A 26,334-nucleotide genomic window follows, 5' to 3' on the forward strand; every position below is an offset into this window, starting at 1 on the left:
GTCCTCGCTCCGCGGCTCGGGGACCCGCGCGGGCGGCGGGAGGCGGCCGGCCCCGGGGTGCCGGTGGGTGAGGGCAGGGACGGGCCAGGGCTGGGGCCTCGCTGGGGCTGAACGTCAACTTTAAAAGAAAAAGCCTTTAACTTCGCAGTCGRGACGGTGTCAGCTTTCGTCGGAGCCCGCGGCAGCCCGTGAAGCCCGCGGAGGTTATTTGCGAGCGGGGCTGCGCGGCGAGGCGGCGGCGGCAGCGGGGCCGGGGCCGCTCCCGCTCCGCTCCGCTCCGCACCGCTCCGCTCCGTTAGCGGCGCCCCGGCGTCAGCCCCAGCGCGGGGGCGCCCGCGCCTCCTCCCTCGCCGTCCACGAGCAGCGACGCGTTTGGCAAAGGTGAGATGGCGCTTCCGAAGCCTTTAAAGAAACCGTGTACAGGAAACAGTCAGCTCAGCTCAGCCTGGATAACGTTTTCCTTGGATATTAAACCAATTTTAAATGTAGCGTGTGTGGAAAGCATATTTTCATAGCTTTCTGGCCCTTCAAATTGTCTAATAACCTCATTTTAGAATAATGTCTTTCTTTTACTTGCATTCCAGCCCCGTCCAAAGAGTGCATAGCCAATCATGAGTAAAAAAAAAAAAAAACTTCCTAAAATATTTAACATATAAATATTAAAAATCTAGTACTGCACATTTGTTTAAATATGCTTTTATAGCTATAATGTATCCTCATTACTAAATGAAGTACTAAATTTAGCGTAGAAGCTGTCAACATGTTCCAATCAACATGTTTTAATGACTGCCAACAAATGGAAATGAGATTTTCATGGGAAAAAAAAGCTAAAAGCATACAAATACAAAACAAGGTTAAATTGACTGTTCCGATAAGCGTTCTCTGTTCGGTGCATGAGATCATTATTTAAATCAATCCACCACGTTTATTTTATGCTTTTAATTGTTGATAGAAATATTGACTAGCTTTGGACAAGGAGGCGCTCCTTTGGGGACCTGTTTGTGATGTTTCTATTCATTAACGCCTCCCCATTAGCAACTACATGTTGAGATCTGTCGTTGAGCCATTTTTCAAAGCAGTTAATGTGTGCCTTGCTAATTCCATCTAATGGAAGTTTTTAATCAAGATGTCAGACTAAATCAAGCACCTTGCCAAAGTGCAAAAAAAGGTAATGTCCACATCATTGCCTTTATCAATCAGGTTTCTAATCTTGGGAAGAAATTTTCCTCTTTAATCCAGGTTTGTTTAACAAGGCCTGCTTTCATTAAAACAATATGGGCTTCTCACTTTTTCTTTCAAGGTGTCTCAGTAGAATCATTCCTTTATTCTGGCCAAGATTGATGTTAGTGTATATCCTGCTTACCCTTGCTAAAATACTGGCTCCCGTTGGCAGACTTCCAGTTCTTTCTCATTCCCCCTTCACGCTTTCTAGTAGTTGTAGGAGGTAGCATTTGTGGTTTGGAATATGAAAAATGCATTCTAAAGTGGCACCAGTTGACACCAAGTTCAGATGTGGCCCTGAATTTCAAACACTACTGATCATTTACCCGTGAATAGATTTTTATCGCCCTGCAGACCTTCAGACAGTACCACAGAGTATCCTTGCTTTACTTTGGTTTAGCTTTTCCTGCCTGACAACTGGCTTTTAGACCTGAATAGGACTGAAGAGTCTGGTTCTTACTTTAAGGGAGATGAGAAATTTCAATGACTGTGTGTTTTCCAGGTGTCTCACGTCTGTTTTTCTGCAGGTTTTAACTGCAAGTGGAAGGCAACTCTTCGATATATGATGGCCACTCACCAGCTTTTACAGACTAGGCAAAAGAATAAATCCTCCAAGGTAAAGAGCCTGAAATGCGATGGTGCTGACTATCATAGTGCTCAGTGCTGGGGCCTGACGTGTCTGTGCCCTGTGGGCTGAGAACACTTTCTGTTGGCTGTGCTGCCCTTAGCTGGATGAAAAAGCAGGTATTTCCAGCTTAATGAATCCGGGAAGATACGGCATGTGACATGTGGCTTTGACGTGTATTTGAAAAAATAAATGAGGTCTCGTTAGGTGTGCACAGAGCCTTATGAGCAGGAACAAAAACAATGAATTGCTAAAGAAACTAAATTTAATATGCTTTCCACTGAGATTTTTCCTGTTAAAATCACACAGTGTTTAGTACTTAGAGTAACCACAGTCTTCAACATGGTTAATTGTTTCAGGTTGTAGCAGGTACTGTGTACAATTCTGTGTTAAAATCACTGTGGAAACTAAGTCTGTGTATGGTGTCAGCAGGCCAAGTCTGCTGTCAGATGTCAAAGCTGTTGAGGTTTGCAGCTTCTGTCTAGCACAGTGCTTTTTCTTCTTACCACCAATTCTCAGAAGCATTTTTTTGTCTGTGCCAGTGACACTGTTGCGGTAGTTCTTTCGTACCTGTAACACCATGCTAATAGCTCTAGGCAAAGCTGTGGCAGGCAACAGGCTTTGGCATAACGGTGAACACTGCCCCAGTTGTGGCCCTTGCTTGACTCCAATTAACTTTGTAGAGCTAAGCTGGCAGAAAACTATATACTTTTTTTTGTATGGGTGGTTTTCCAACAGGTGCCTGTATTAGTGCAGTGGAGGGGGTGGGAACGTACTGCTGTGACAGTGGGCGAGGGAGGGACCAAAGCAGCCTGGATCTGAGTAAATCTTGTGAGATCCTTTGATAACTAACCTTAAAATATTTAATCCCACCCATGTTAGACGTGAATCCTCTCTGTATATTATATGAAGACCAGGGAAATGTTAAAATTACTTCTTTAAGTTATTCTTTCTTTCTACCTGATGAGAGTCATTGCTAAGTATGATCCCTGTACTGAACTAACACCAGTACTATTTTTGACTTTGCCCTTTTTTTTCCAGGAATCAGTGTTGTTCCCCAACAAAATTACTACTGAGCAGCAGTCTGTGGTGCTGGTGAAAAGACTTCTGGCTATCTCTGTATCCTGTATAACATACCTGAGAGGGTTGTTCCCAGAGAGTTCATATGGAACTCGCTATTTAGATGGTAATATTTTCAGTTTTTGCTGAATTCTTGTTCCCACTTGCTATTTTTTAGCAACACCTTGCTTTACAGATTAGCTGCCAGATGCTCACATATGTATAATTCAGTTTATTGTAGGAAGACTGCTAACGGGTCTTCTCCAACTCTTGAAGTGGACAATGCTTCCGCATCAGAGAGAAAGCATGGGAGACAACCTGAAGCTATTGGCAACTCATGGCTTTTCTGTTAGTGTTTCTAGTGGTTTATAATCATTTCTCTGTTGCCAATCCTATGCATCAGGCCCCAGAGTCAGTAGACTGAGTTAAAAATCAGTAGTTTTAAAAAATATATTTTTGATTGCTATGTTTTATTTTCCTTTGAATTTTTGAGCCGTCATTTTTCACATTTTCAGCTTTCTTTGAGAGACCAAGAGCAGATTTTTTAAATCTTTTTTTCCTTGAAAACTGAGTATCTTGCTTGAGAGTCAATGCTTTAAGAAAAAAAGAAAGTTATTCTAAGATTAAGATTCTGTTGTCATAGGATCACAAGAATTAATGACGCTTTCTGCATCTTTATGTTCATTTGAGATGCATTAGTGGGGTGTGAAGTGTCTCCATGCATTCCAATCCGTTTCCATGTTTTTGCTGAGGCAGTTAGTTATCCCGAAACCTGGTCACATATACATTGTGAGCTTATTTGAGATATCCTGTGCTCTCAGCTTGGCTTTTGATCACCTAAGCTGAAAGGCCATTAGTCTTTCTAATCACATTTCAGGTCTTTCAAGTGCCTTTTTGAGCAAGAACGTTAACATCTGGCCTGTTCAGGCCTTTGAGCGCTCGTTGCTTGGATCCTAAGGTGTCATTAAATCATCTCTTCGTTTGGAAGCTGTATCAGTTGCAGGAGGGGTTTTCCACTTGCAGTTCTGAATATCTGAAAATAGAAGGAATCCAATGGAAAAACTTACAGAAATTGTTTATTCTAAGTACAGTCTTTACCTCATATGGATGTTGGTGAAGACTGAATGCAGAAGTGAGAGGTGTTGTTAGGAAACGCCAGAATGAATGGGAATGGAGAAGGGAGGGGGAGAAAAGAACGGAAGTTGCTGGCATTTTGAAATTAAGCCATAACTCTAGCACTTTCTCTGGGAGAGCCCAGAGCAACTGAGGAAAATCTTTGACATTTTCAAATGCAGCAATAAGCCTGTGTCAGCCCACCTGGGACCCAGTGGAAAACCACCATTTCCGCTCAGGAAGAACTTCCAGATAAAGCATTTTATCCAAAAAAGGGAGGATGACTGGCTTAGTTTCAGTGTTTGCCCAATAACTGTGATAAGGATTTTAAGTATGTGCTAAATTTGGTTTTGCAGACCTCTGTCTAAAAATTCTCCGAGAAGATAAAAGCTGTCTGGGATCATTGCAGATAGTCAAGTGGTAAGTGAGTAACAGTGAAACTAAGACAAGATTGTGCTGAATAGCAAGACATCTACCCCTCACATTCTTCTTCCTTAATTTGAAAACATTGTGCCCAGTAGTGCAATTGGATATGCCAGTGCAACTCCCACTGCTGCAATGTGGATGCTTGGCCCTGTACGTGAGCAAGACATATTTAGCTGACAAAGATCATGTGAGTTCAAGGTCTGTTAAGCGTTAACTTTAGTGAGGTCATGGTCAGGCCCCAGCGCACACACAAGCAGTGTAGGTAGGGAGAGAGTAAATAAAATCTTGAGATTGGTTCTGTTTTTGTTTAGTATTTTCTATTTTTTTGTGTGTGTGATTCTTGTAACATGTTTTTTATTATGTACAGTATTTTATCTCCCTGGAAATTGTGTACCTAAGGATATCACAGCTTTCTTGTGTGATAATTAAAATGTATTTCAGAAAGTTAGCATATTCCCAACAAGAAGCGTAGACAGCGGTTTTCTAAAGTAGATAGCGCTTATATTGCTTTGTTACTGTCTGACATTGCTGTGCCCGGGAAACACCCAGGTGCAAATCCATTGACTCTAAGAGTAAATATCTGACCATTTCTACCTCATGTAATATTTACTACCATGAGAAGGCCCACAGCTGTGAAAAATGCATCAGATAAATATTTGCAAGGCCAGACACATAAGGCTGTTCAGACTGAAGTTTCTGTCAAGCTCTCTACGTAGTCAATGGGAAGAGCGATTGGAGAGCTGAAAGAGAGCACTGAGCAGAGAGCCACTTAGAGCCAACTGGCTGGCCTTGGATCCTTTTTGGGATTTAAGTGGGCTCTAGGCTGACGGGATATGGTCTTAGGTGTATAAACAATGCACAAATGCAGAAGGGAAAATAGTGACTTCTTGATGATTGACCTGGAAAGGACTATACAAGCCCAAGATGTTACTAGCTTTGTAGTCTCAATTCCAGAAAATGTGCACTTTAAACTCTACCTGATGGGTTTGTGTTTACAGATCAGGAGATAAATATTGCTGGTTAATATTAACATGCTTTTTCCTGGCAGGATTCAAGGTTGTTTTGATGCTTTGGAGAAGAAGTATGTAAGTTTGTTTCATGTTTTTTAATGGAGTTTCTGATTTCTTATAAAATACAGACAAAATTATATTTCCATTCCTGCTTTGTATTTTGCAGTAATCTTGCGTGCACACGAAACACATTTACAACTGTGGTTTAGGGGAAAGAGCCTGCCCTGAGCTCATACATATGAGATTTGGGTTCATATTCCCTGAGCCCAAATCTTGGCTGCTGTTGTTCTCTAGACTTGCCTACACAGTGAATGAACTGATTTGCAGCCTGAAAGGGATTCCCCTTAGTTGTGTTCTGCGTTTGCATTCTTTAATGTCTGGATAGAGGCACTGCCAGTTGGAGCACATATCTTGATCTCCATGCCTTTTTCCTTGAGATGGGTTCTTTCATGCTTCTGATTTCCTTCATCTCCTTTCCCTTAGTCATTGCCCTTCTTTTCATTTTCTCATCCTCTTTAACCCTCTTAGCTTTCCCTCCTGAGTTCAGATTTTATTCTTTTTCTGCATTTCATCAAATGATGTATGTAGCCAGTTTCAGGACAGAATCAGTAAGCAATCATATTCCTTGCTGATTCTCACACAAAAACTGCTCTGTAGAGGAAAAAGTACTGATTGTTGTCTTCTCTGTCAGCACTGTTCATCAAACCGACTCTCATCTAGATCAGATGAAGTGTTGTTAGTTTCAGCACTGCTGATCAGATGGGCTCTTACACATCAGTACGACTGTCACTCTAGATGAGATAATTTGAAATGTTGTGAACTCAGGTTATTGCTCGCTGGCAGTTCTAGGAGGGATTTAGTCTTCCGCTATTTCTGAGAGACATAAATCAATTGTTATTTGACAATGGCTAAGGAAAAAACGAGATATTTAGTGGAGGTTATTCTGTGATTGTTTTCAAGAGTAGTCCCAAGTATAGTTTCTTGCTAGAGTGTAAATTACATACTTTTGCTGAGTTTCATACCTGAGAGCCAAAATTGAACACCCATAGGTAATTGAGAGGGAATGGGGAGGATGCAGGGAAGTGAGATTCATCATAATGAGATTTGTGCTACCAGAAGGGCTCTTACATTAGTCTTCAATAAGGATAGGTGCTGTTGTAAAATAGTTTTAAATTGGCCTCTGGAGATTGTTAGAAATAGTCACAAGAGGTAAGTGTGAGCATGCAGCTGTTTTATATTTTCTTACAAAACTGCATGTAAAGCTGAGCAAACTGGCCACTAGGTGTTGCTGATGCAGTTCTATAAAGGATCTGTATAAAGATGTTTTTTGACTCGTGGTTTGTTGAATGTATCTATTCCTTCACTGTATGTAGACAGATTTTGATATGTCTTTTTTTTCCCCTTGCCACTGAGGTTAATTTTGACTTTGTGTTTTGTTTCTTCTTTCTCCTTAGTTACATATTGCTGTCCTAGCAGTAAGTAAATGAATACAAGGCTTTTTTGTACCTCCACAGTGCTTGAAAGAGATAATGGAGCCAAGGTTGTGTCATCCAATTTGTGTCTTTTTTAAAGAGAAGTCAAAATGTGTGTGTTTTTTTAATGGAGCAGTGACCTTTCTTAAATATGGTAAATATGAACTTCCTAGGCTGTGTGAGAACATTTTCTGAGTATGTTAGACTTCTGACTCTGAGGTCTTGTAGCATTCTTAACCTCTTAGAAGCACTCTCATGTGCTTCACATCATTGCTTCCTGCAGACTCTTGCCTCCATCCTTGGAAGAAGGAAGCTATGTGTCCTCTCTATTTCCCTCTCCATAAAAGTCCTCTGTATTAATCTGCTTGCTGGCATCATTGAGGAAGTTCTGTAGCAAATTCTTCAGCCCTCAGGTTTTGGGCAAGTTGTTCCTGGGGTCTTTGATATTGAAGAAGCCACACATTAGCAACTGCATTGTCAGTCTTTTGCCCTGGTGCTTCGTAAAGCACCGATAGGTATTCTGTGTATGGGAGCCATAATCTGGGTAGTTAAATCTCAGGCATGAAGAGCTGCCTGTGAGGATTGGGATGGGAATTCACCTCATTCCTTCACAATTGCACAGGTGAGTGTCTTCTACCTTTCTTTGAAGTGGTAAGTATTGACTGCTGATAGAGGAAGGCTATTTCTCAGCCATTCCTTTTTCTGATGGCATGTAACAGATAGTACAATCTCTGTTGTAAGATGAAAATAGCATTGTTTAATCACTTCTTCTCACTGGTTCATGTTAACCAAGGAGAGAATGCACTCACTGTGCTTTCTTGTAACAGATTTACACCAATCCCAAGGAACCGGAGGTAAGAAAGAGTTTTAATTAATCTTTGAGGCAACAGAAGGCATGGGTGAGTAGATTTGTATTCAGAATAGACTTGTAGGCTTACATTCTACCCTGACATAGCTGCTTGGTGACCCTGTTTCTCTTCTTCTGCTTTCACTCATGAATGGCAATTCAGGGAGCTGGCCTGTGATCAAACACTCCTACTGGGCACTAGGCTGTGGGCCCATCTTGGGCCTCAGACAGGGATGTTAACAGGCAGCTAATGGGCATGTTCAAGATTTTGTTTCTTTTCTGAAGAGAAGAAATGGAAAGTTCAAAATCATTCTTTTATGAACCATCTTTTTAACAGCACTGTTAAGTGGAGCTTGCTTTTGGTGCAGGGAGGTTTAGGACAGAATTTATGAAGCACTTCAGGACTGGGGTGTATATGTCGCATAGTGCATGTGCTTAGCCTTTCAGCATCCTTCTCCACTGTGTTTCTGTCTCTACTATTTTGTCTACATCTAGCCTGTGGAAGACAGTCTAGCTAGTGCAATATATAAGCGGAGGTTCTGCATCCATTCTGTCTTCACAGAGCAGATACAGAGAACAGCTGCAGAATCTTTGCTTACCTAATTATGATTCTACTGCTTCCTACTTCAGCATCTGGGGAAAGAGCAAAAGAATTTAGCTCATAAATATGGCTACTGAGGCTGGGATTTGCAAAGGAGACTTGGAGAAGTAAGAGCTCAGCTCCTACTAATTGACCTCATTGGCTCTGAAAAAAGTGAATTATAGGCATGGAATTGGACTGTGTTCTATCCTTTCTCTTGTGTTGAATTAGTCTTCCTAATTACTTTCTTCTCTAAAGTCATAGCAAATCCTTTCCCTTTAAATGGAAAATCATTTAGAATTTTCTTTCTCTCCCGGAAAACTCTGAGATTTCTGTGAAATTTAGAAACTTACAATATTTTGACTATGAAATATTGTATTTGCTAGTAAGAACTGTCCTTCAGGCCCTTGTCTCTGTACAGGACTCCAGGCCAGGCTTCCCTGTAGCGCTGCACCACCCATGAAGCCTTACGTTTTTCCTTTTAGTAAGGGAGGACATGTTCATCGTGATCATTAGCTGGCCCCAGTGCCTCATTAGAAGTTTAGGTAAGGGAGTGAAGCCCACAGAGGAAGTGGAAGGAGGAAGCAGGAAGTTTGTAATTTTTTCATGATTCTTTCAGTGCTAGGTAAGTTGTATTTGTTAAGGAAATTTGCCAAAAGCTGTGCAAGCAATAATTGAGTTAAAACTTTAGTCATGTGCTATGATCTGCGAAAGCTGAGAAAGGATAGATGCTCCTAAGTTCAATACACATCCTTTACACTTGTTAATGAAAGAGACCTGCTTCTTTTTTTTCTGTTCTTCTTGTGAAATCTCTAGACAGTGACTGAACTGTATCAGTTCAAATTCAAGTACAAAAAGGACGGGCCCCAGATGGACATCATCAGGTAATGGTCAGGATTTATTTTTCAGATTTGCACTGTGAAAACTATGTTTTATTGAAACTTGAATTTATGATTATAGCACGTAGCTGTCTGAGTCACTAAGCAGCTTTAAATATCATCAGACTTGAGGACATTCACTCTACAGGATATGAACTCCTGAGCTGATGAATAGAAATGCCATTACATAGCACAGTAAGAAATTTACAGTAGATCAGAACTGAATTAAGGACAATTTATAGAAATTGTGCCTAATCAGTGTAGTGATGCAGAAACTGGCACAGTTGAGTTTGCTGCTGTCTCAACTAATAGTTAATGTTCTTTGAGTTTGTTAAGAGAGCCTTGTGCTTTCAAAAGAAGCTTTTCCATGTTTGACCACTTTTGCCAAAATCTCACACCCAGGAATTTTTTCCTTGAGCGTTTGCATACCCATATTCTGCTGTACTGGTCTTGTGTGGGTGAGCTGGGAGATCTTCAGCCAGCCATGTCTGAATTGAAGCTGCAAACGGTGTGGCCAGAAGCTGCAGCTCTTTGCATCTTTCTGGCTCTCTATACCTTTTATATACTTTAAAGCTCTGTTTAGTAAGCCTCAATCCTGTGTAGTTTAAAATAAATATTACCAATGGCCATTGGGTATAACCAAAGCAAAGAAAAACAATTAGCCAGTTTTTAGTTTGCTTCTGCACTTGTCATTGGTGAAAGATGGATCTTTGGGCCTGAGAACCTGTCTGTACAGCACAGAGAGCTCTGCTGCCTTTAGTGCTCATCAGGAAACTACTTCTCTGTAACACTCCTCTGTAGTGTGCCATTTGCTGCTCTTTCTCTGAACACATCCAAATAGTTCATTGTACCCATCAAAATGATTTTCTTTTTGGAAAATACGTGTGGATTGTATCTGAGTCTGGGGTGTCCTGTTGACCGTACTCTCTATTACAGCTTTGAAGCTGCTTTCAAGTGTCCTTACTACACTGAGGGAAAGAGAAGAGCTTTGGGATCTGAAAGATAATATATGACTCTTGAATATTTTGATTTTTTTGATCCACCTTATTCAGATCAGTCATTTGCTCCTAGAAATAACAACAGTCTCCAAAAGGAACTCAGCATCCCTTGATGTCCCTAGTACCAACCAAGAATGGGCTCTGCCATCTTAGCTGGGGCTCTGTTTGGTTTCCTCAGTGACTGACACTGCTGCTGCAGGATCATGCATGTACCTGCAGTCATTAGTGAACTGACATTCTGGCATTGGTACTGCTGATCAGAGGATTGTGTCATCACTGGCATCAGCGCCTTCATTTGATAAAACTGCTTTTATATACCTGCAAGGCTTATTGCCACATGAAAACTTGGAGTTAATCATTCCACTTTTTTGTGTTTTGTTTGTCTACATCCTCATGTCTGCATGGTAAAGGGAAATCTTCTCCTGGAAGATTTCTGCTTTATAGATTGATTATTTTATTTTATTTTATTTTTTTTGAGGAGTTCCTCACCATAGATCCCAGTCCTTCGGAGAGGGAAGTGTCATCTCTTTTTCTGCATATACTGTTTCTCCTACCATCCCCATCCCACTGCTCCCAAGACTTGCAAAGATGATGTATCAAAAAAAATTTCTAGTTTCTTCTCATTACTCTGACCTAGTTGTTAACCAGCATCGGTCCTCTCACTTGATGTACCAGCAGTTCTCCTCCATTTCTGAACATACAGAATTTCATTTAATAGCACAGTGGGTTCAGCAAAGAGTTTTGCTGTTGGCAGTATGGAGTCTACCAAACTATAACCTATTACTCTGTGAACACAAGCTGTTCAGCAGCCACTCAGTTTTCATGATGAGCCTAAAAGCTTCAGCTAGAAGAGCAAATCAATCTTAATGAAGTTGTTCCTTCAGTGACTTAGTCATATTCAGCCCTAGGATTCTGTTTCTGCTGTCTTAGGTTGCTTATTGGGAGAATCACTTGGGATGACTGTGTTAGAGTCCATCCAGCCTGTATATTGTATCATCCACCTGCCAGTGGCTTTTCAAAGACATTTTTGTGATGGAGGAGCTACATTTTTAAGGCCTCTTTTCATTGAAAGTCGATGAAGTTCAGGCTCTTTAGTCACTTAGTGATTCATCTAGTCCAGCTTCTACTGTTGAAAGTTAGCTGTATGGTCTAAGCTGCTCATCTCATTTCCCTCAGTAGTCAAGAGAAACAAACTCCTCCAGAGGGCGATTCATCCCACCTCTGTTGTACGTTTATCTCAGTCTAGACTGCTTGCTTAGACTAGCCAGCTGACATTTGGATGGGTGAAGGAGGTGAGAGGAATGCCCCTTAGTCACTTTTGAAAAATGTGCTTCTGAACCAGTTTTTCTTATATGGAATTGAAGTGAGAACATGCAATTCACTTCCTTTAAAACTGCAAAATGGACTTGAAAACAGCCACTGTGATGAATTGGCTTTATATGGGCTTTTCACCCCATTCCTCTCATTCCTCAAATTGTTTAGGTGAAAAGCACTTGTTTTATGGTCCTTTTGATCCAATTTAATCATGTTTAAACAAGTGAGTCATGACGCTTGTATAATGGGGTACATTGCCGCAGCTACAATGTCTGTTCAAATGTAAATACCATGCCTCTTAGTTTAGAGCTGTTGTTTTGCTGATGCCACCCCATCACTGGAGTCTGTTTCACTTCCCTGTTTATCTAGAAGTTGCATAAAGGCATTGTACCTTTTTTTGCTTTTTTTGGTTTCAGACAATTCAGTGGGTGCTCTATATTTGTAATTAGGTCTTGAATATTCATGACTGGGGAAAACAGTTCTGTTAGTCTTTTTTTCGAACAACTATGTTATTCTTTTCTAGCAACAAAATGAACTTTGTGAATGGGGTGTGCAGTGAGGAGGTTAAAAAAGCCAGCAGTCTGCTGATCCGTAAACTGTACCTGTTAATGCAAAACCTCGGGCCGCTTCCCAATGACATTACCCTGACCATGAAACTCCTCTATTACAATGATGGTAGGTGGAGAACAGAGTATGCTGTGGGGAAAACTTTGCCTTCCATCGGTCCCTATGATAAATCCAAGCCCCTGTAAAAATAAATAAAACATAGAAAGGTGAAATGGTAGAATGTATTAGCTGATGCAGTGAGAAATGGTGTGAAATATAGTATTGCCTTCTGACAAACTGGGGCGGCAGATGCTTTTTAAGAAAGGGTTCAACATCTGTGTAAGTACAGGCATGCAGTGTGAAAAGGAGATACCCTCTTTCATTGTAGTTTGAGGAACAGGCATACTGTGTTAGATGGGTTTTACTCCAGCAAGTTGAGAACATTAATGCTATCTTAACATCCTAACTTCATTAATTCCTTGAGGCTCTTGACCACATGTGCTCAGTTCTTTTTTTCAATCTAAACAGGGGTCATTATGAGATATGATTTGACTTCTTGCTTAACAGTCTGTAGTCTAGAATTTCCAGCCTTTCCTTAAGAGATACTGGAGTCTTTGACCTTGAGACTCTCTGGAACCCTTGAGCTTTTGAACACTAGACAGGCAGCTCTTTACAAGATCAGTAAACTGTAGCACATTTCCAAATAACAGCCCCACAAAGACATGGAGCATTCTCCATCTGTTTTAGTAAAAATTTCCTTTGCATTCTCCCTCTTCCTCCCCCAAAACCAGAATATTTTTAGTATCTGGCCTCATTACTTGAGCTAGGTATAAACTTGTCCTTTATGGAGATTAAAGAGACATGGAACTTGTTTTCTCTGGCAACAGTGGGTTCTTCTTCCCTGTGTAGTAACTCCTGATGATTACCAGCCCCCTGGCTTTAAGGAAGATGGCTGCCCTGGTAATCTGCTCTTTGATGGTGATCCTGTCAACCTGAAAGTGGGGTCAGTCTCCACTGGATTCCACATCATGAAAGTGAGAGTAACAACTGAAAACAAAAGAATGGGGACAGTTGAAAGCAGGCTGATCCAGAAGAATGGCCCTACTGAGATCTCCCATCAAGGGGTAGACTGTGATGAAGAGGAAGAGGAGGGGAGTCCCAAGGTATAGAGATAGCTCCATTCAGTTCTTACTGGAGCAATAGAGTTTATCTATTGAATAGATAGATATCTATTGAATTTATCTATTGAATTATCATATTGAATGCTGAGGCTGGAAATCCGTAAACATAAAATGAATTTCATCCCAGCATTTCCACTGACTTACTGAGTCAAGTATGTTCTCCCCAGAAGGGGGCAGCGATTGTACAGAGAGAGACACAACGTACATGCACGCTTATACACGGACATGCACAAAATGGAGACAATTGCAAGGGATGTTGTATTTCCACTTGGCGTTTCTCTGGGCTAAGCGGCATTCCGCTGTGTATTTAGGTGGGATTCCTTCCACTTACCTTTAGCCATCTAAACATCATGTCTAAACAATTCTCTAGCCCCCCTCTGTGCTTAGTAGAGGAGGCATCTCTAGCATGCAGTTAAGATCATTTCTTTAGACATCAAGTTAGGCTTGAATGAATTTTCCCCTGGTGGTGTCTTACTTCAAAATGATAGAGAGGGAGCTTGGACCAGTAGCTCAGACCTGAAAATTATATTTTAGGTGGTCAGTGCCAGGGAACAAACCACAGCATAACTGACTCCTCAAGATAGGAAGCCATTTAGGTCAGAATTTTCTGAATTTTCTCAGTAAATTTCTCTCCTGAAAGACTTCTGTAGGCTTGGGTATAGAAAGACCTGGGAGCTGAGGAGTCTTGAAAATCTCATTCCTGTTAGTGCTGAGTTCATGGGTTTACCACTTAGGCATGTTTTTTAGGTTAGGCTATTCAGAGGAAGCGTCATTTGCTTTACAGAGCAACCCTCTCCCTGCCAGAGCAGATTCAAGTGAGCATGGAGAGGACAAAAGTGACATGCATCCAGGCTGGAAAACTGAAGCATCTTCTTTTTGTCTTCAGGATACAGGTAAAGGCCCAGTTTCGAAAGTGAAGGAGTTTGTGCTCATAACATCCTAGCATAATATTTTGAAATGGATGAACAGAATTTGTCAGGCTGTTTTAACTTTGTATCAGATCAGATTGAACTATGATAAAGGGCCTCTTGTATATGTTTGGTTTGTTAACAGATACATTCAATTTTTTGTCAATAATTTTACACCTCTTTATCTTGCCATTTTTTTCTGATATGAAGGAAATGTATAGTTCATCAGTACTGAGTTACACTATCTACATTTTTACCAAAGCTCTTTACCTTTAGCTGTTACAATCTGATTTTTGCTAATGCCATTTATATATGACAACGAACATAAACATACATGAAGAAAGCATTCTCTCTGTCACTTCAATAAATCTAGCTTCTGATATGCCATGTTACGTTTGACCTTTGAGGCTCAAATATAGCCTGTGGAACAATACCATCTAGTGACAAAATGGTAAATAGCATTCCTGGGATCGCCAAGCTGTGGAATAAAGAAGCTGGTATACCTATGGAGTCACCTTTTCAGGTCTTTCTCCTGCAGATTATCTGATGTCTAATAAGGAGTGAGCTCATATTGCCACGTTTTCCGCTACAGGTATAGATCCCACTATGCGATCTCTCTCCCTAAAGCCTTGCCTGCTTTCATGAAACTCTTAGGCACTTTGCAATCCCCATCAAATTTGGTTAAAACCACCCAATTAGGTCAATAGTTATCAGTCAGGGGACAGCTCCCTTCCTTCCCCCATACGCACACACGCAGACACACACACAAAGTGTGTACTGTCATAAGCCATGTTTTCTTAGGAAACCAGGCTAAAAATTGAGTTAAAATATCAACTTAATGGATAAGTGTTGCTGCAAGTTCATGTGCTGCATGTTCAGATATTGTTCTGAAATTCCTGTATAAAATATATAAATATATGTATATTATATATATATTACATATAAAATGCTAGTGTTAGCACTTTCTGAGAACAAAGGTGATATAATTTCAAATTAGGGATGAGATATTGCTACAGTGATTCACTCATGTTTCTGGATTTTGTTTCAATTAAATATAAGATTTTAACTTTAGAGCTATTTTTGATATGATGTTTGGATTATAGGTGGAGAGGAGAAGACGAGAATAAAGGAGACAGGCAAAATGTGTTGCTCAAGGGCATCTCCACAGGTGAGCAAGTTGTAGTGGCTCTAAGATACTCCAGGTAAAGTAGAATTCATTGCCATGAGATATTATGTCATCTAGGACATCACAAGATTCAAATAACATTCATAGATTTATTGCACAGTACCAAAATACATAAAGGCTACAAAATGTCATGGCATAGGGGCATAAGCATAAACCGAAAGCATTTAGGAAGAAACTTTCCATGGTCAAATTACTTCTTACATCCAGTACAAGAGTTCTGTACTGTTCTCTGGAGTTGATGCTTGTGAATAACGCATGCAAACTAAATTTAATCATTGGCACAACCAAGCTAATTTACCTGTATGCCTTTTTGGATTAGGGTTCTGAAATCACCACCCGTGTAAGCATTGAGGGCTGTGTTACATCTGTTGCCTAAAATAGTCTTCACCTCTCCTCTCATGCTTCCAGACTATCTTTACGTGCGAGGCACAGGTATGATTGGATCTGACCCCTTTTTGGCTACCAGGATAGGAAGACTCGTCCCCTGGAGRTGTTGATCTTGTTTCAGTGGTTACTGGGGCAACCCAGAAAACTAGCATGGACCAGACATGTAATTTTAGATAAATAAAGTTATGTGAGATTAATTCCATCCTGAGACTGTCCAGGCCAAACCCTGAGTCAGAATCTGAGCTCAAATTCATGGGCTTTTGCAGAGGTTTGTTCAGTGACAGGGCAAATCTCAGAATCCTGTTGCTACTTGATCCCGTTCCCATTCACATTAGTTGAAAATCTTGTGAGCTTGGATGTTCAGAAATTACATCTTTACAGGATAAGTTAATGAGAGTAGGAAACTCCTACTAAAATTTTCCCTGCTTCTGTTGAAAAGAATCCTGGGGTGTCTAACCCAGACAGCAACTGGAGACTGCAACTTAACGTGTCATTCAAAAGGCATCTCTGAAGTATTTGCCTTGACTGTGGATCTTAGAAATGAACTTCTGTGCCCAAGCTGGTATTTTTCAAACTTTAACCACATTTTTTTTTTGTCACATCCTCCAGTTTCCTTCTGATCATTGTTTATTCTGTCGTCTGTGTGAAAACAGGAGCCTTTTTTGTTTGTAACTCATGGTTGTCTCACTGAATCATGCTCTGACATTCTTTTGGGTCTGTCATGATTATAATCAGAGCAGCAGATACCTCCCTTCTGCAGCATGTGAATTTCATTAGAATATGGTAGCAATAGTGAGAGTTTCTGAAGGTGGTGGAAACAGTATTAGTTACTGACAAACGGAAGAGTCACTTTATCCATTGTATGCTTCCAAAGACTTAAAAAAAAAAAAAAAAAAAAAAAAAAATCCAAGCCCTCTGCATGGCAGAGGGTTTCTCTATTGATTCGATACTGTTTTTTAAACCAGCATAGCATAAAAGTTGGCTAATATTTTGGTCAATTTAGGAAAAAGTTGAATCAGGTTACTAGTTAAAAAATGCAGATCATCATGGTAAAGCCATTGCTAATTAAAATTCAACATTATTTTCCATATGAGAGGGACTTTCCCTTCTTTTCTGAGGAAGTAAGTAAAACAAATGACCATTGTGTATTTCACTTGAATCAGGAAGCCAAACTGTTGAGTGAAGTTTGTCTTAAAAAATGAGGACAGGCTAGTGTGGATGGGAAGCCTGAGTTAGGTGTTACCTAACAGGGTCAAATATAGGTTAGATGGATAGAAGCAGTCCTTTTGGACTGTGAATGAGAACATTTTATTGATGTCCAGACTATAGTACAGTAAAGCAATACCGCTTTCTAACTGTGTAAATGTGTTCAGAGAAGCTCTCTGAAGCCATAACATAAATGTTGAGGCCAAGATTTCCAAAAGTAACTAAAGCAATTTGGAGTGTCCAGTAATTTGAGATCCGTATGCTGATCTGATATTCAGAAAGTGCTGAACTCAAAAAATGTGGTACCCACAGTCCCAAGCTGCTTTTGGAAGTCTGGACCAGCATGTTACTGCTCTTTGTGTGAAGTGAACTGCTTTATTCTTTCTGGCTTCTTGGTCATCAAAAATAAAAACTGTACTGTTGGAACTGAGTTTATTGGTCATTTTCTTCCTGACCTGTAGCTCTTCAGAAAAAGCAGGAATTAATGTATTAAAGGCTTATTTTTATCTATAGGACATGGGAGAAACAAAGGATGCATATCTGCCAAAGGAGAAGGAGCCATTCCTGTGCAGTTAGAACAGTGACTGGACTTTAATAATGGCCATGGAGATACTCTGACAGAGGGCCTTTCAGATTGGAGAAAAATTTGCATGTACTCAAGTTGCTTGTTATCTGCAATCTAATGATTGATGATACTTAGGATCAAATGAGAGATTGCCCTTTCCCAGCAAAGCATCTCTGTACTTAATCATCCAGAGTTAGACACCAGCATGTAAATTAGCCTACCTCTGCTGACTTCAGTAGAGTTTTTCTGATTGCATCAGCCAAGGATTTAGGCCAGTATTCTATCTGTATGTGTCCTGCTAGTTTCCACTGGTATTCTAGGAGTTGCAATCTGAAGAGCTGGGTAAAATAGGGAACTGCTGTCCACTGATTTACTTTATGGAAGTTTGCCGATGAGAATAGGGTCCTGCACTGAGCTGAAGATATCTTTGTGAAGATTTTGGCATACTCCTTTATCCTCTTGTAAATCATTTAATGTTTTTGTCCTGCAAAGTGATTTTTGTCAGCTTTGTCTAAATGTAAGCAAACATGTTACAATGGAAAGAGTTTGGAATTAAATAGTACTAGAGGATGAGTAAAAGCTGACCATGGGGATGCCTCTGCAGATTTTATCTCCTGCAGCAAGCTGTGAGCTGATGTTCTGGGGTGGCTCTTAGGGCATGGTCACACTGCCCAGTGAAGCAGAATACAGACAACTCTGAATTGCCTCTGACTTAGCCTTTGCCAGAGCTGGAAATGGTATGGCAACATCAGCACAGCACGAGTCAGTTATCCCTGCTAAGTGTCTGGCGTCCTTAGCCAGGGCCAGACACTGTGCTTATGCTGCTAGACTGACCATGCCTATGCTGCTAGACTGCTTTGGGACATAAGGAAGTGCGTTGACACTTGTCCTTGTGTGGACATAACATTTTTAATGGAAGATAGCTCAGGGGTCTCTGCACAGCAATTCACTGTCTGGTATAGACATACTCCTAGCATACAGATTAGCTCTCTCTAACTGCAGCTGTCTAAAAGTTAGATGTCTAGGGAGTGATTCAGATGCCTAAATGTTGTAAATCAATGCAGCTTTAGACCTCAGAGGACAACTTGGCTGGCCTCCAGCTAGTGCTCCCAAAAGAGCCAGCCCCATTGCAGGTGTCTTGAGTACCTGGCCATGTCCTCTTCCTCTGAGAGACTGTGTCAAGGATGGAAGCCAGTGTGAACACGGTCTTTCATGGATAGCACATTGTGGGAATCATCTGTCCCGTTTGCCAGCAGTCGGCATCCTGTTGGTGCCCAGGGCCATGATCATCCTGACGGAGACTCTTGTGCCCTTGCTGAGCTTTGCTATTGTATGTAGCTTCTGTCTGACTGTAAAGGTCAGCGCAAGTGAATCCAACTGCAGGGTAACAGCTTAAGGATCAAGACCTTTGTTGTCTGATTTTTTGCAGGCAAACCGCTTTTGAAATTGCCATGACAGAAAGCAGTAGAAGGGTGAAGTCTGCCATTTGCAGAGCAATAGGAAAACATTTTTCTGTGGCAATGTCATTATCTTGAACTTTTGCAGAAAAGAAAAAAAAGAAAGGTTTATCTCTAACTGTCTATCAAGAGAACTGTATCTGATGAGAAGTTCCCAGAACATTTTCTCCTCTAACACAGCTGAGGCTACGCAGACCCAAACAATGAGGAGAGAAAGATTCAGAGATGAGCTTGCCTCTCTCCTTCCTGTTAGCTCAGACCATTCTGGGAGGAGTGAGACAGTGAGGTCAGGAAATTCCTGGCTTCTCTCAATTCACATCAGATCCTTAGCTGTATCTTGGGGCCATTCATCCCTTGCATGAGTTATTCCTGTCTAGTGCATAGGAAACAGTTTCCTAGTGATCTCTTCATTCAAAGGTGAGGCTCATTCCCTTGTTCGGATGTAGTGGTTTAACCCTTGTGCCCTCTAATTCCCTGACAGCTACCCCAGAGACATCCATGGGATTACCCAAAGCTTCTGCACTGCCTACCTTTATGTGAAGTTCATAATGTGCATGCTAGCAACCAGCCCCTCTAGAGAAATCTTCATAATTAAGATTGGCAGATCTAATATCCCATGAGGGACTAAGCTGGGTAGTAGCCTAGTAGCCAGAAGGAGTGTCCATTGCTGTTCACCTCCTCAGTGACAATGCTTTAACTTTATAAGGGGAAGTCTTCCAGCTTCGGGAAGCATATTGGAAAATCAGGTTGTGGTCCTGCAATCAGAATGGCTAGCACACAACCCACAGTCTGACTGAGGGCCCTGATGGAGGTTTTTAAGCAGAGAGATTGGAATGTTTTTCATCAGGTATTTTTGATTTTTTGATTAGTACTCTAAACACTACACGAAACACAGTGAGATAGAGAGCAGGTCTGTGAGACTTCCAGTTGGCTGAAAGGAAATTGCGTTGAATGTCAGAGATTTTAACAGTGAGCTATGGAAAAGCAACACGTCTATTCGTAGTCAGTGATGTCCTGGCACGGCTTACTGGGGGACACAAACGTGGCAAGTTTCCACAGGAGCACCACAGTGAGTGTCTTTCATTCTTCCACCTGCATAAATTGGCTTTCATGCTAACCAGCATGATTCTTCTCCACTTGTGCAGATGAAAATCAGGATTAATTCGACTGATGTCAGTGCCTTTTCTGGAAATTGATACGAGATCAGTGCTGAGCCCTGTGTTGGAGCCTCTGTGCCTCCTTTGCAGAATCACAGCATCACTGAGGTTGGAAGGGACCACTGGAGATGATTTAGTCCAACCCACGAGCTCAAAGCAGGGTAGATTAGAGCAGGCTACTCAGGACCATGTCCAGTCAGGTTTTGAATATCTCCAAGAATGGAGACTCCACAGCCTCCCTGGGCAACCTGTTCCAGTATTTGATCACCTTTAGAGTAAAAAAGTTTTTTCTTATGTTTAAACAGAATTTCTTGTATTTCAATTTGTGCCCATTTCCTCTTGTCCTTTCGCTGGACACCACTGAGAATAGCCTTCTGAACCTTGATTTTGCTGTGTTTTGTGAGCATGGAGCAGCAATCTGTCAGTGAGTAGATAAGAATTATTGCCCTTCAGCCAGAAAAGGCCATTCATGAGGGATGCCTCAGATTTTGGGGACTGAATTTAAAGAGCCACTGGCTTGATTTTTGAAAGTGGCAAGCGTTTGCTGTGCTTTTAAGTCAATGTTAGCTGCAGCTGAAATCACAGGATGCATCATGCACTGGTTCTCTCTCTGATTTTTAAAGTTTCCTGATGATGATAAACATCCCCTGCAGGTACTGTTTGCTACCATGACAGCTGAGGATCTGTTTGCCTTATTTCACCAGTCAAATCTTTTATTCTTATTGTCCTTATACTTCTGTTTTGGGTGACTGGACTTGCTTGTGCATTTGTCAAGATAGTTACAAGGTACCTCACCAAGTTAAAAACTCCAGGTCCCCAACAAAGGGAACTCTGCTGAGGGCATAAGATTTGCAAAGTGCCAAACCTCAGCATGGGGCAGGCCAGGGACAAAGAGGGGACACAGTCAAATGCTCTTATGCTATTTTAGCTTTTCTGCATAGAATGGGAAGCAAAACACATGTCAGGAGAGCTGTGAATTTGCTTCAATTTATGCTGGGAATTTTTGGCCAGAATATGTGGGGACACGGGACAGAAAACTGCAGAGCACAAAACTAGATCCTGACTTTGCCTGTCTAAGAATAGCAGTATAGCTATGGTCTGCTCATTCTATTTCATCCACCAGTCTGTCTTGGGAAGGCTTTAATCTAAGTCTAATCTATTTTTAGCCTGATATCTTCTCCAGACAGTGTGCAGCTGTCCTGTTAGTTTTATGCCAGAAATTAGTAACACTTGTATGATTCACAAGTTAGCTGTAATTCCACTGAAAATTTCTATAGCAAAAATTACCTTTTTACACATAGCACAATATCATAAAACACAGGAATTTCAAACTCAGTATGTGTTCATGGTATGACCTAGATCCAGGACAAGGCCTTGGACTGAGAGTCGGGAGGTAGAAGGTCTGTTTTTGACTTTGCTACTCGGTCTGGACTTGTCCCCCCATCCTGTTGTCAGTATTGTCCCTTTACTAGGACCTACTGTCCCTACGCCTGGTCCTGCATACTTTTACAGCATGTGGCTCGATCAGGCCTCCACGAAGCCGAGGGCCTGTAGTGGTTGTGTAAGACAAAAACCAACATTCATGTAGCCTAAGCTCTTCCATCAGTTATTCTAAGGCAGGCATCCCAGTACATGTGAATAATTGGAACTAATCAACTTCTGGAGGCTTTGATTTGTGTGTTTAATCAATGCGAAGGATTTCCTGCTTTTCACCACATTGTTTAAGAGGTTTATTTTCTGGTTAAAGGCAAATAAACATGCATAGGATCTGACATAATCCCATTTAGAGCCACAGTTCTGGGGAAGAAACTTGAGCATGTGGTTAAGGATGGGAGCTGGAGGTTGCACTTGGGGTCTGTTCCTGGCTGTGAGTTTCTGTGTGAATTTGCATTAACTGGTAGTTGGCAGGAGCAGGACAGGACATGTTGACTTCAGTGAAATACGTTGTGCATTTGACGTTTAACAACATCTCTTCAATATACAAATAGTGCTTTTCTAGATCACTTGGTGACAGATCTTATGCAGCACAGCCAACTACCTGGTAAAGACAGGACTTTTTTTACTTTTTTACTTGGTTTTTGCTTTACCAGGTAGTTGGCTGTGCTGCATAAGATCTGTCCCTCAGCAGAGGTAATAAAAGCACTAGCTTTAGCTATGTGGTGTAGACTAAAATAGGAGGAGAGTCTTCTTATTCAGGTGACTGGGGCCCAGAGATTGGGGATCATTACTTTTGCTTTCTTGTGTGGCCAGCAGGGCAGCGTACAGAACTTGCAGCTGTGTTAGCCCTGGAGAGTTTTTGGATGCCACGTTTCTCCCCTCTGTGCCCTTGACTTCAGAAAAGGAAGTAGACCGGTTAAAACGATGCCAAGGAGAGGAAAGTAAATAAGGGCCTAAAATGCCAGTTTCAGCAGCTGGATATCAGGTCAGGAGCTCTAACACAGAGATCCACTCATCACTCTTTCCTCAGGCAAATATGGCTTGGACAGCATTAGAAGATTTGTCAGATTGAATTTGCAACATGAAGCAGAACCTGCCTGTCTCTCCTTGGCACATTCTGTTTTTTTCTGTTTTTATTGAAAGGAAGTTGTACTTTCTGTGTTAACCAATATTGTTGTGTTGCTCATAGTGAAGAGGAGGGAAGAGAGGGAAAGGGGAAGAAAAACAGTTTGAAACCTGATAGAGAGGAGACCTGAGGTTGTTTCAAACTATTTTGCTGTTAATCATTATCAGTGTTATTTCACGCTTTAGAAAGCCCATTGCTATGTAGAGATTACCAAAACCTCATACCAAGGGCAGATAGAAATGAAACCTTGATGACGTGAGTGGGGAGTTCTATAATGACCACATTTTGCAATCTGGAGACCTTGTGCTTGTATCCAAGACGTGTTCCGGAATAGCTTGTTATTAACTCCTTGCATTTACCCTGCTTCAGTTACAGGATTCCTCTTGGTTTTCGGTGAAACCAGAATAAAGTACTCCTATTTTAGAACAAGAACTTTATTAGGACTGATTTACCTCTTTATTCACCTTACTTTAATCCAAATGAACTTTCTTTTGTAGGCAAAGTTGAAGTGGTGTGCCGTGGAATGTCCCTTTAGTTTAGTTCCAGTCAGAGCAAAACAGGTTGCCTTGCCAGACCATGTGCTTTATCCTTGCTGGGAGGGCAGCAACACAGGTCACTCTCTGCAGCTGAGACTGTTTTTGTAAAAATGCAAATATGTCATGTGATAATGAGAATAAGTGAGTTTGTCAATTGAATGGGGTAGCCAACACTTCTGTTCATCTGGGTGTCCATCTATCTGTGATGTGCCTGAATTGGCTGCACCACTCATCCATGTGTATTCTAACATACATATCAGTCTTTTTTAGCCCTTTCTAATTCATAGGCCCCTAAATATTTTTGAGGGACTCGTGTAGCAGGAGTCTGTACCGTGAGAATGATCACTGTTTCTGATGGTTCTTACAGATAAGCTGCCTGAACCTTGCATTTAGCCAGGAAGAGGTAATAGGACCCAAGAAGAAAAGGAAGGTCAGTGAACCAGACAAGCTGCTTCTGGAAGGCAGGAAATGATGTTCGTTCTGACACACAATACATTTTAGAAGGTGTGAGTTCTCATTGTCATCTCGCTAGTAAAGACTTTTACTCTGTTCTCATGTTTAACTCTCCACATTCCACATATATTTTTGCATATTTGTCTAGTGCGAACTTTCGATTGCAAAGAGACAGCAAACATAGTATCGTCATAACAATGTAGTTCAACAGCACTTGTTCGATGTTCTAAAGCTGAGAATTGATGAATCCATACGAATGGTGTCTGTGTGCTTCTTTTTCTCTCTCTCTTTCTCACACACACACACACACACACACACACACACCCAACTGGCTGAATTTGCTCCTCTGTGGCTGGACAGTCCTTTGCCAATATGTCATCAATATTAATGGCAGTATTTCAAGATAAACTCTGAGGTATTAATGCCTGCAAACAACAAGTCTCATGATTCATTAGACAGTGCTTAACTTCATCCTATCTACTATTTCCGGAGCATAGATTTTTTTCAAAAAAGGGTTTTTATCTATATTAAACACAGAGATAAAATAATCTATACACATTTTCTGCTGTTGCTGAATGTTTTTTTCTGACTCTGCAAATAGTGTTGCTATGGCTATATTATCAGCTTATTTCTAAAGCACCATGTACCAAGGGGCTTAGACAGTTACATGATATAAATCATGTTGAAATACAGCACTTTTAAAACTTAGTTTTAATAAAGGTACCTTATGACTGCAAATACAGGTAAGGACATCCACAGCAATAAAATAAGGGATTTAGATATACTTTGGAGCAAGAGCACTGTGTTTTGTGTCATGTAGATTGCCTGGCACTCTGTCAAGACCTAAGGGATATTATTGGAGTGAGAGGAGCAAAATGGTCTTAACTGGTCTTACACATTTTTTAAAAGTTGTTCGGGGAACAGCATTTCCATTACTTTACACAGATAGCAAAAGAGATATTGAAATGTGAAATTGCAAAGAAGGTAATGAAATGCACCCTCTTCCCAGCACAGTGTCGATTGTCTAAAGTGTTCAGATCCTACAGTGATGGGGAAGTACAAGTGCTAGAATTCAACAGAGTAATTTGCCCAGTAATGTAGCCTATCTGAAATGTCAGGGATGTTGCAACAAAGATATTGCAGGAATAGGGCTTGAAGAGCAGCTGTGGTTTTGGATGTAAGGTGTTTCTTCTGTGGTGTATGTCAGAGAGCTGCAAAGAAGGCAGTGGGGATCACTTGCTGAGGATCAGACCCACAGTGCCTAAGGCACATCCTTGAAGATCCTCAGCCCCCAGTCCCATCACTGGACATACCAGCTTCCCTATTGCTATTAATATGATGATGTCTTCTGCTGTGGCAGCACCTGTGATTGGCTCCAGGCATTTGGGATCCTCTTCACTGCTGAAACTGTGAACCTTTGCTTGACTGGATAAAAGCCCCTGGAGGTGTGGATTGACCTTACCTGACTAGCTGACCTCAATTTAAACCAGCTGCTGATTTCTTGCCTTTCTTGTGCTTTTACTCTACTTGGTCATCAAAGAAAGAATCAGAAGCCAGACTAGAACTGGCTGACTGGGTAGAGATAACTCTGAAGTCGAACAATCCTAAATGATCAATTGAATTTTGCAACTGGCTGAGTTACTTATTGCAATTAAAATGACAGTACCACAGCTGTGCTTACTTGGCCCAAGGCAGACAGACCACTGACTATCCCTGAGCTTGCAGCAGTGTCTGGCAGGTTTTGTGGCTTGATGCCTATTTCACAAAACAGGTAGAACATGAGAATTCTCCATTTTATCCTCACTTACAGTCCTCTGTTCTCATTTTTGCACCTGTGGCCTAATAAGCCAGTTTGTTCACATGCCAGAGCAAACCAGAAATCTTTGCTCTGCCCAGATTTTGTAATGATGTTTGCTCTCATGCCTGCACATCCACTGGAGGCCTGCGTTCTTCACAGGACAGCAACAGCTCAGGACCTGCCTTGACCTGAAAGCATGGCCCTGGTGTTGCCAGAATGTTTCACCTCTGTGTTTCTCCAGCCCGCTGCCTCCTGCCTGCCCCCAAAGACTTGTCCTGTTGTTGTGCTGTGCACGTATGAGAAAGACAAACAAGGCTGTGATTATGGCTGTGCAAACGAGTTAGCACGTTAACTTGCTTTGTGCACAGTGGAAAACGCCGAGTGTCTTGTCCCACAATGAAAGTGAAGTAAGCTATCTTGTGTTACCGCATAGTAAGAGTGTGCACACAGCTGCCATGAGGTAAATCCACAGCTTGGTTTACTGCAAAGTGTCTTGGTCTTGTACCCCTGGCCAGAGACTCACTGTCTCAGTTCACATTGGCTTCTAATCAGCTATTTTACGGTAATGACTTTTAGTCATTTTCATTTCAGGCTTGATTAGAAATAAAGTAACTTGTGATGAACTGCCACAGTAAGCGTCTGATTTTTCTTTCCCACAAGCTTGTGGTTACCATCAGATTCTAAGAAAAGTCTTTCCACTGCAGATTGGAATCATCAAGCCACTTACACATATCCTTTTATTTATTAGCAATTCTGCTTGGCTAGCTAAAGGTAAAAAACCTTTTTCTTGTGTTTCAGTCACATTTCTAGTTAATACTCATTAACTGACTTAATGTATGTTACACATC

The 26,334-nt window shown here is 41.3% G+C and overlaps 1 protein-coding gene across 1 annotated transcript; it reads left to right on the forward strand.

The window, feature by feature from the left end:
- The first annotated feature begins 313 nt into the window (after window positions 1-313).
- HORMAD2 (HORMA domain containing 2) lies at window positions 314-25,101 on the forward strand. The gene is given in 14 exon segments (XM_026076576.1): window positions 314-381; window positions 1,749-1,837; window positions 2,888-3,032; window positions 4,375-4,438; window positions 5,493-5,529; window positions 6,909-6,929; window positions 7,754-7,780; window positions 9,170-9,237; window positions 12,067-12,218; window positions 12,999-13,252; window positions 14,055-14,163; window positions 15,282-15,346; window positions 23,603-23,708; window positions 25,049-25,101. Coding segments are annotated over 13 exon segments (1,155 nt in total). The 5' UTR covers window positions 314-381; window positions 1,749-1,783.
- The last annotated feature ends 1,233 nt before the right edge of the window (window positions 25,102-26,334 follow it).

Source organism: Apteryx rowi, unplaced genomic scaffold (genome assembly GCF_003343035.1).
Source record: "Apteryx rowi isolate R43461 unplaced genomic scaffold, aptRow1 scaffold_434, whole genome shotgun sequence".
NCBI classification, from domain to species: domain Eukaryota; kingdom Metazoa; phylum Chordata; class Aves; order Apterygiformes; family Apterygidae; genus Apteryx; species Apteryx rowi.